The sequence below is a fragment of the Lepidochelys olivacea genome, assembly GCF_965140295.1.
Source record: "Lepidochelys olivacea isolate rLepOli2 genome assembly, chromosome: 4".
Taxonomy (NCBI): Eukaryota; Metazoa; Chordata; order Testudines; family Cheloniidae; genus Lepidochelys; species Lepidochelys olivacea.
Genome location: NC_140414.1, coordinates 51,146,770 through 51,157,759, shown reverse-complemented (window position 1 = coordinate 51,157,759; position 10,990 = coordinate 51,146,770). Strand labels below are relative to the sequence as shown.

General features: G+C 37.8%; 1 protein-coding gene across 2 annotated transcripts in view; it reads right to left on the bottom strand.

Moving 5' to 3' along the window:
* Nucleotides 1–1,191: 1,191 nt before the first annotated feature.
* LOC311519653 (UPF0462 protein C4orf33) overlaps nucleotides 1,192–10,990 on the bottom strand; it is a 63,876-nt gene continuing 54,077 nt past the window's right edge. For both annotated transcript variants that reach the window (XM_084626369.1, XM_084626368.1), the window contains exons 5-6: nucleotides 2,894–3,093; nucleotides 1,192–1,373 (exon numbers count right to left, since the gene is read on the bottom strand). In XM_084626369.1, the coding sequence (XP_084482495.1) occupies nucleotides 1,286–1,373; nucleotides 2,894–3,093 (288 nt within the window). In that variant the 3' untranslated portion in view covers nucleotides 1,192–1,285. The remainder of the gene's footprint in view (nucleotides 1,374–2,893; nucleotides 3,094–10,990) is intronic.

Genomic DNA, 10,990 nt, shown 5'->3' with positions numbered 1-10,990 from the left:
TGATTTCTTTCAGTGGGGTAGAGTGGAATTCATCTTTTGTAGAAGCAGCAAAGTTTTCAGCCACTAGAACCTACAGATCTTTTGAGATCCATGTGGCTCCAGGGGAAAGGCTGGCTTGCCATGGATGTTTTCCAGCACCAAAGTGAAAAGCTCCATGGTGGCAAGTTATGGAGCTGTCTGGGGAGAAAGAACTCATGCATATGAGCTTCACTTCCTTTATTATGTTTTTGTTATTTGTATTACAGTAGCACCCAGAAGCCCTAGCCAGTGTCCCCTATCATGCAGGGCACTGTGCAAAACACATAATAAAAGGCAGCATCTGCCCTAAAATTTTACAGTCTAAATTCTGTACTTTTTTTGTAAGATTTCCTCTAAGAGTTGAGTGACTGTCCTGCCCCCTTATTTTGTTTTGGAACAAAAGTTCTCCTTATAATCCAAAAAAAGTAATCTGTGTGGTATTAGACCCTGAAGAGAATAGAATAATTTTTTGTAGAGGTGAAAGTAAATATTGCACGATATAGTGCCTTAGTTTATGTCTTTATGCTGATCTCCAGCTTCATCCTCTGAGAGCACCATGAGTCTGCATCATGGTCCCTTTAAAAAAACATCTATCCAACAGACTGACATTCCTCTATCAAGGATAATACCTGGTTTTAGTAACTCCCCCAACAGTATTTCCCAAAAGTCACACTGAAATATATTACATGGTAATCTGCAAAGTCAGACTCCAAACCAGAGAAGGGAAAAAATTCCATAATGGCTATAATTAGATAGCCTTCAGCTGCTAGACAGGGATACTTCTCTCCCACACCCACACTAGGAAGTGGCTTTTGTGACTACAGAGCTTACCTGGGCTAGACACTCTTTTCTTGACTGCACCACTAGTGTCTAGCTTACAAATATTAGTATCATTTGTATTTCACAGCCAGATTAAAATAATTTAATTGGTTTCTATTAACTTTATAAGAGGTGTTTTAGGAAGATAAAAAATGCCTTGAAAAAGAGTTATTAAAACACCCATTATCCCCTTTTTATCATTTAATTGTTAAAAAGAATCAATATAAAACAAAACATGATCAAAAGAAACAGCCTCTTAAATTATTTATTTTAATTGCCACATCAATTTGAAGCTGTGACACAATACAACAATTCCAGCAATTTGAAAATATACTTTTAAATAATTTGGGGGTAAGGGTGTTTTGTTTGGGTTTGTTTTGTTTTGTTTTGTTTTCTAATAACTGTGTTTTTGATTTAGAGAGTTACTTGATTGTAGACACTGATTAAGCTATTTCCATAGGTCTGATGCAGGTTGCTCCCAGTTCTCTCCCATAATCCACTTTAGACTGAACTTTTTGAAATACTCCAGACGATGGCTATTGGTGAGAAACAGGCATAATAAAAAAAGCAACTTGTAAGTAAAGAATACAAGTTTCAATACTCACTTTAATAATACACTTCAAAATAAACAGTTTGCTTCAAAGGTGAGCTGGAACCAAAATCTGCACTCAGAACACCACACACAGTCATTGGACCCTATACTTTTGTGCACATAATCATTTCTGGGGGTAAATATAGTAGATGCTATTAAAATCTTGACAGTTATTGCAGTTCAGTATTCACTTTCACAGCTCTATTTGTGGGATTCCCTCTCTTTTGAACAGAAAACATGACAAATGCTCTAGTCATTGTAACTCCTGCAAGCAGTAAATGTCAATATTTTAACTATGCCAACTGAAATAGTATTTCAAGGTCAAATTACTGAGGACACAAATTCTGCTTTTGCTCTCACAAATCAAATAGATATCAAAAAAACTATCATTTGTGCCCACAAATAATTTAGCACACAAAATTGTGACCAAAAACTTAAAGGTCATTTGGCTCACAAAGCCAAAAAGAATTAACTCATTCAAAGGCTGCTCCCTCTAACTTATATCCAGCTACCTCTGGCTCTAAGACTATGTCTACACTGCAGCTGGGAGCAAGCCTAGGAGTTGGGTGGCTAGGCTGAGTCTCCATCAGAGCTACAATGTCCACACAACTATTTTTAGCATGGCAGCTGAAGCCCTATCTACCTGGGCTGAGAGGCTTGCTCCCCAGCTACAATGTAAAGACACCATAAGAAATCTTTTTGGCAAAGATTGCTGAAGTTTAGGGACAGCATAGCTCTGTCCTGCTCTGGGGTCAGGAGAGAGGGTGGAGTAGGAGCTTATATAGTAGTTCTATTCTACCTATTTCCCTGCATAGGGGGAATCCTCACATACTGGAACAAATGACTTTATGTCCGCTTTGCATCCAGAACAGCACAAAGCAGCCAGAGCAGAGCTGCAAATCCAGCCCATAATTTTAAAAAGATCATGACCCATCTGGGACAAAAACGCCAATGGAGACTTTGAAGGGACTTTTTGTGCTTAAAATCAAGCACCTGCTTAGGTGCTTTGTTCAACCAGGGCTTTGTAAATTAGTACTGGAACCTTGAATTGGATCCATTAATGAACAGGGAAGAACTAGTGGAATATGCTCTCTACAGTTTGTTTGTATGTCACGGTATTATATTTCCTCTAGTATATACATTTCTCATAATTGTGAATGAAAAACACTTTTAAAAAAGGAAGTTCTGTATTCTCATCAGCTGAAACGTATTTTTTCAGTCTGCCTCTGCTCTAGGAGTTTCATCTAAACCCTATTAAAGTAAATGAAAGGACTTCCATTTCCAGACTTCAGGGAGCTTTGGATTGAGACTCAAAAGGCAGTTTCATAATTCCTAGCTGTGTCACGCTGAAAGTATTTTTCACCACATTACACTGCAATAGGAAGGATTTCCCAAATTTGCTGTATTAGTCGTCACAGACAAAAGAGAAAACAAGCATAAATAAGATACTGATTTTGTACTCACAAATTAGGCCCCTGTCCTGGTTCAATATCCTCTCTAGGTATTGGATAAAGTGCCTCATATGTTCTTCCAATTCCAGATCCATGGATGGCATAGGAATTCATCTTGTCAACACCAGGTGGGAAATACCTCCAAGGAATAAGTGCTGTGCCATTCCATTTGTTCCAGTTTATGTCTGCCTTAAATATCAAGTCGAGTCCTTTCTTTACACAGGATTAAAAAAAAAAAAATCAAAATGACATCCTTGTTATTTAAATATAAAATTAATATCACTAAACATGTTGAACTAAGGCACCTTCAGACAAACATGAGTGTGTTTTTTAATGATCTAGATAATAAGGAATACTTATAAATGACATTAGATTTAAGAGTCTGTTAGTATTTCCATTAAAATATCAATTACTATTTCATAATTGTTTATCCATAATATATGGATTATTTTATCTCTTTCTAGTAATGAATTTGACATGTAAATTTAGAATAATGAAAACAAAGACAGCTGAAGATATGTTCATGCAGCAAACAATGCAACTGCATATGGAACAGAATTCTTGGGTATTACTTTTACAAGTAGATACACGTGCAGGTGTTGTAATACAAAACACAACTGAATTCTGTCACAGAAATTGACATTGATTAGTTGGTGTCATTTTAATTGACTACCTATTTTCTTTCTCCAAGCTGTAACGCTAAGAATGCACTTCAGAAGGAATGTAATGCTTTTGATAAGGAGAACAGATTCTGCTAATCTAATCCTCAATAATCAATCCCTGCAGGTCCGTATAACCTCATTTCTTGAAGGATGCACAGATGAAAAAGTGTATTTATATTTTAATATTGAGGCAGAATCCCTGGGTGAGTGGTGCTGTCCATGTGCTATCAAAATATTTCCAGGGTCCCAGCTGTACTGCCTCACTCGGGTTACATGGCTGCATAGTTCTAATGGAATAGTGCTGCCCTGGTCTGTTCCACGACATTTTCCCCAGAACGCCAGGGTCTCCCTTCAGTCTACCATGTAAAGGAGGTATATATAAAAACTGATATAGAATTTCTATAGGGTTGGTGAAGAAGTGATGCATGGGGAATGCCTCGCCCCTACTTCCACCTGTTTCTACCCTGGCCCCGCCCTTCCCATGTGCAGTTCCCAAGTCCCATGGAGGAAGGGGAAGAGGCAAGAGGACAATGCCACAGAAACAGCACTTTCCACTTACACTCCTCTCCATGGCAGAGATCCATGGATTTATTTTATTTATTATTTCCTCTGCCTGTGGAGATGAAGATGACAATTTGGAACTCAGGTTCCTTATTCTGAAGACTAGAAAATAAAATAAAATCAGAGCCAAAAGAATGAATTCCTCAAAAATGTACTATATATATATTCTAAGGCAGGGGTTAGCAAACATTTTTAGAGGGAGGTGAACTATATTCTAACACACAAATTGTACCATTTCTCCTCCAAATCCCAATTCCCCTGCTATTCTCATTCCCACAGACCACTTCCCTCCTATCTGAGATGGCACAAAACACTTCCCTCACATTTTGAGAAACATAGGTCTCTGACAACTACAGCAACCACTTATGTGGAAAAGTAACATTAGGAAGTAAAGCAAAGTATTTTTAGTTGTAAAAATGTAAAGAAGCCAGCACAATACACCCAGCAAGCTCTCCACAGACCACCAGCCAGTGCTCCGGGGACCCAAGTTTGGGGACATCTGTTCTAAAGTGACAACGATTGTGAAACAGGCTCACAAACTCCTTTTCAGTGGGACACCGATAGTGTATTATCTTTTAATTGTTTTTAATGATACTGTAGGTTGAAAACTTTTTCACTACTTCCCATGGCTGTGTCATTGCTAGGTCTTTTGGGTATTACATAGCAAGTTTATATACCCTCCAAAGAGTGCAGCCCTTCTCTGCAGATCATTCAACACTCTTTCTGGACAATACTACTTTCAACTTTTCTACTCATCATCTGTACAATGGTCTAATAAAGTGGTAACACATTTGTGTGTGCGTGCATGTATTCTTGGATTTATACATTATGCAAGGCACAGACTGTTACCATTCAGAATAGTCAGTAGCTAACGGCTTGCTAAAGCAGGGTTATACTCATTCTTATTATGGAAAGGTACAGAGTGAGGTTAAAGCCAGCTCCCATTCAAATTTGAGCTAAAAATCTTTAAAACTAAGGAGAACAGTGACTGTAGTTGAAATTGGATGAAAGTCTAAGAAAAAAGAGTTTGTGGAACACAGTATATCTATTGTCCCCCTGATTATTGCTGAAAGATTACAAGTAAACCCATTAATTACAACCAAAGAAAATTCTCCTTCAACTTGACAGGCAGCCCTTCCACTTTTAAAATCTTCAGTTCAGTTTCTCAAATAACTAGATTTTTCAAAAATCAGGAGACTCCTTGACTTGATGATTAATCATTTGAATGACTTTCAGGATTCAACACTGTATGCATCAGAGTTTTACTTATTCTTTTTTGAAAAGTTCAATCATTTCTACAGAAAGCTTCAAATTTTTGACCACTTTACAGAATACAATAGAAAATTATGTTCTCCTGTAAAATTATATAGGATATTTCAAAAGCCTATAGACAGGATATCCTTCTCTATTGAATTCTGTAGGTTTTTACTGTAATTTCTATATAATCCTATTAACCCTATCAGGGGCTGCCCAGATTTTTTCTGGTGACAGTAGCAGCCATCAGAGGTACTGATGAAAAATCACTCTGACCTCCATGTACAATTTGAAGACCAATAGCCATGCAGCCATAAGAACATAAGAAAGACTGTATGGGGTCAGACCAAAGGTTCATCTAGCCCGTATCCTGTCTTCCGACAGTAGCCAATGCCAGGTCCCCCAGAGGGAATGAACAAAACAGGTAATCATCAAGTTATTCATCCCCTGTCACCCATTCCCAGCTTCTGGCAAACCTTTTCACTACTTCCCATGGCTGTGTCATTGGTAGGCCTTTTGGGTATTACACTTACCCCTACACCTTGCCTCTTGAGCCATGTCCACAACACAAGAATAATAGAATTTGGTGGACAGGAAGCCTACAAATTGGCAGTCATAGTGTAGAATCTGGCTTAGCTACTAAAGGAGTAGAGAACTATCACATTCTTGTCAAAATAAAGACCCATTGGGAAGTAACTGCAGGAAAGGACCTTGGAACACATACAGAGGGGTGGGTGGCAAGGAGGGCTGCTGATAAATTAAGTCAGCCATACCTTTAATGATAAATTGTGTGACCATGTAATAAAAGGTGCTAATATAATGTACATATGTGAAAAATGTTACTCTGAAATTTCCTGTCCTTTGTATGTGTAATATTCTCTGCTTAACACTGCCTTAAAATAGGTTTGTTGGGAGTATTTTTCATTTACACTGTAGTACACAGGGCTCTATGAGAATTTGTTTTTTCTCTTTTCTGAGAATCTTACCATTTGTGGGTATTACTCATTGGCAATTGAGAAATCTATTGCTATGACTGATATTGTGGAACTAGCCATGCTCATTCATGTGGTCACTGACTCTGATGCAGAGAGAATGAATCCCTGCATTGATTCCTTAAAAGAACACAATAACAAAAGGTCAAGATATTTTGATGCTCTGAAGTAATTTTTGTCAGTAAAGAAGATTTTTCAGAATACATTATCCTCAATTACAACCGACTGAGCCAAGTCAATGAAAAGAAAATATACTGAATTGTGTTGAAAAATAATCATAACTCTTTATATTTCCATTGCATCATTTCCTGGTATGCCTGCATTGTACAGAAATTGAACTATGATTCCATGACTATAGTGGATTTTAAATCAACCTGACATTGGTATTTGAAAAAGAAATATGTTTTAAGTTTGCTACTACGCAGTCCAGATTTCTATACATGCCATTGTATATTGCAAACTAATGGACTGTAGAGAATGCAATACTATTCTTTTGTTTATTGGACTAGTCTTTACAGAGCAGGGAATTAAGTCAAATTATGTTCTGTCTTTGGATGTTCATCTTGTCCTTTAAGATGATGTGACGTGAGGAAGAATAAATAGGCCATAATCTGATTACTCTTGCACTGGTGTAACTCCCTTGACTTCAGTGGAGTTACTTCTGATATATGCCATTGTATGTCAAGGAATCTCAAGCCCAGTGACTTTTCCTCTTCAAACAAACAGAACCACTTGTTCCTAAAATCAAAGTAGTTTGTTTCTCACTGCTGGGAAAAGACCAGTATTGTAAACAGGAGACTATAAGCATAGCAATATGCTGTTCAGTTAAATTTTTCAAAACATGAAAAAGTAATTTCTTTATTTCTCCACCCCCTCACATTTTTAAATGTTCATAAGTAAAGGAACACTATCAAATTGAACATCAGTTAAACGTAGTTTCACGTACAACATCCATCTGAGTCCTACAGTCAGTGTTTATGGTTTAAAAATCATACCCTTGGTTTTGAAATTTCTCTCTCCCGTTACCCTGTGAAAGACCCAAACATAACTGGATGATCTGATGAACTATCTGACTCTACAGGGGAAACAATGAAACTGATTATACAGGTCAAGTATGTACACAATAAACAATCCGACAAAACAAAACAAGTCTCACTCTCTCTTTAGCCTCATTTATAGTAATCTTAGGTGTTAGAATACCTGTAACAGGTCTGTAACAACATACATGTGATTTTTATGTTGACAGAGTCCCTTTTTACAATAGCAATCTCTGGACTGGTCATTTCCTGGAAGTGAAACACCAGTTGCAGGAGACAAGGGGCTACATGAACGTTAAGGCTCCTCACTCAGCTGGTCAATAACCCATCAGCCATCACTGCTTAAATATTAGCCATATTTCATTCCCCAGGGCAAGATCTGGGAGTTTTGCCATTTATTTCAACAAGAGCAGGACTGGGACTTTAACTACAAGAACACTTTTTAAAATTGCACTTTACTCACCTTAAAAATCCTTTGTCAATACAGGAGGTGAACATTTTCTGATGAATTCTCACAAAGATACAGAGCCTCATGCTAAATCAAACATCATTACTACAGTGTATTGACCTTACAAAATCCATCTGCCAAAGATTTCATGCAAGACAGAAATCCTGTTCAACTCAACAGAAGCCTTAAGTGCAATGTTCAGTTAACTGACACTGTGAGCCAACAGTAAAAGTATATGTGCAACACAAGGATTTCAAGTGATATTGGACTGCTCAGTATTTAAATATTAATAAAAAGAAATAAAAGGTCTAAAGTGACCTCAGTCGCTTACATAGTGTAACTGAAATTTGGATGTAAGAATGTGTCTAGTGGTGAATTTTTTTTATTATTAATTTGATAGTTACATCCATGGAACCAATTTACAACTGATTAGCAGGCATACAGGTATTACTCAAATAAACTGTACTATTACTATGATTTATGTTACAGGCAGTAACACAAATGATAGTAAATTTTACTTTATCCCTGATTACCACCAAGAAAAAAAAAACAGCAGGGGAAGAGGATAAAGAGAGCAGTGATTGCAATTTGCAAACCTGTCAGTAAAAAACAAAAGAAGTGAAAATCCGTTAATTTTTAAAAGATATTACAGAAATTATTTTACCATGATTATTCTAAATTTTTTAAATCGTTTTTAAAAACAAATGACCTGTATTTAATCTTGAAGCTAGTATTCCTCAGACAGAGCCCTACCATGAAGTGAAATAGTTGGCAAAGTGAGCAACAGGGGTAAAATGAACACCATTTTGCATTTTCCTAGGACTTATATTGAGAAATAACATTATTTTATTCTCATTGTAAAAAATCCTGTACAGTGAGAAAACATATTTTATAGTAATTTTTTAAATGTTTTCATTTTCAGAAAAGAGCCTTAGGGATTTTTCCTTTTTTAAAACATATTTTAACTATTGTTTTTATTGTATTTCTTTTTCAGCCACCACAAAGTAGTAAAAAACAAATTAAAATATAATGTAGAATATGAACATCATATCCCTATACAATATGCACTTCCTGAGCTTAAGGAAGTCTGGATATGTTACAGTGGTCCTTTCTGAAATGAATCAATCAAAACTAGTCTATGAGAGACAGATTTTCAAAAGTGCTCAGTTCCCATATAAGCACCTAAATAAGAATCTAAATCTCCTTTAAAGATTATCTGCAATGGAAAGATATAGCTTTGTATCATTTTCTTTATATTTCATAAAGAAACTGAAAGTCTGGAAGGTTGTGAATTTGTTTGGTTTTTCAGTACAAGCTGGCGGGGGTGGGAGGGAAAAGCACTGGTAAACTGATAGCATTCAGACATTGGAGCATGTATCTTACCCATCTATTTTGTACTGGACCCATTATTGTGATAGCTCAGTAAACCTGATTAATTGAGATGGGAAGAGGTCTTTATTCAGGTTGTTAAAAATCATTTGTATTTTGTTCCTATTCATTAACTCGCCCTATATTACCTTATATCAACTGGAAAAAAGATTCAGCACACCTGTCAATTCATCTAGCGGCTAAGGGAGCTCCTAATACACTTTGAGCTACCCCACAAGTTTACCAACAACACCTCTTTAAAATTAAGAAGACAGAAAGATATGAAATTTAATAGTACAAAGTGCAAGGTCATGCACTTAGGAACTAACAACAAGAATTTTTGCTATAAACTGGGGATTTATCAGTTGGACGAGACAGAGGCAGGGAAAGATCAGGGTGTATTGGTTGATCACAGAATAACTATGATGTGGCCACTGTCACGGCTAGGATACTAGACTAGATAGACTATTGGTCAGAACAAGTATAGCAGCTCCTGTTTTCCTATTTTCTTAACACTAGAGAAGGTTAGACTTTAATATTTCTAAGGTTAAAAACAGCAGGAAAAATATTAAAAATAAAGCAACACTTCTAGGTCTTCTCTATACACCATAAAGAGTAAAAAACTGAACAAACTCAATTTCTCTTTTCTTTTCAGGATCACCTGAACAGACTTTTCCATTGCAAACATTAAAAGGAAAACCATCAATATTCAGGGGTAGACAGTAATCTTACAATCCTCCCCTAATAATCTTCCCCAGGAATATTTCAGTTCTTTTCCTTGCTTCCCCCTTCCTCTAGCGGACAAGTAAACTGCACCATCCCTTTCTCTGGAGCAGCTCACTTTCCTCTGTGTGCCATCTCAGATGTGCTGGCCAACACATTGAGGGGGCAGAACCAAGACTCTGCCCACTCCCAGACTCTGCTAACCAATTATCCACTCCCCTTTACAGGAAGAGGAATAGCATCTTGGTGGTAGTTGCTCTTTCTTTCACACTATGAGCAGCAGGCACAGGTGAATCAACGGTTACCGCAGGCCCACTTTTGTTCCCTTGTGTGAGTGCACAGCTAGGGTCAGGATCTGTACCTCACTTTTTCACACAGCTGAAAACAGGTAAATTATGTAAATCTTCACTATCTTCACTCATGTGTGCCTATTTCTGCAATAACAACCTAGGCACCTAGTTTTGAGCATTTAGTTCACAATATTTTATGTTCTATGTCAAAGATTTCCAATCTGTAGGCCACAGAACACTTACTGGTAGTCTGTGGAAAGCTGGCTGGTCACTTGCTGTTGGATCTCCTGTTTGTTTCCAAATACTATAGTGCATTGGAGACCACTAAAAAGGCATTCAATACTTCTCTAACAATACTCGCTATGTAGATAATAGCTGTAGTTTAAAGATTATGAACTGGAAAGGTGGGGAGTGAAGGATAGTCCACAAAACAAATTCACTAATAATTAAGGCTCCAATTTAGTCACAGAGGTCACGGCAGTCATGGATTCCGTGACTTCACTGGACCTCTGTGACTTCTTCAGCTTCAGCTGTCCACAGCTGAAGCCAGGGCTGGAACTGGGGCTATGCTCCCCACATAGCCCTGCCATTGGGGCCGCAGCCGGGGCCGTGCGCTCCTGCCCCAATGCTTGCAGCAGGGCCAGAGCCGGGGCCATGTACTCCTGCCCTGCAGCAGGGGCCACAGCCACAGTCACGCGTTTCTGCCCTGTGGCCTCTGGTGTGGGCCACAGTTGGGGCCATTCGCTCCTGCCCTGTGGCGGGGGCCACAGCCAAG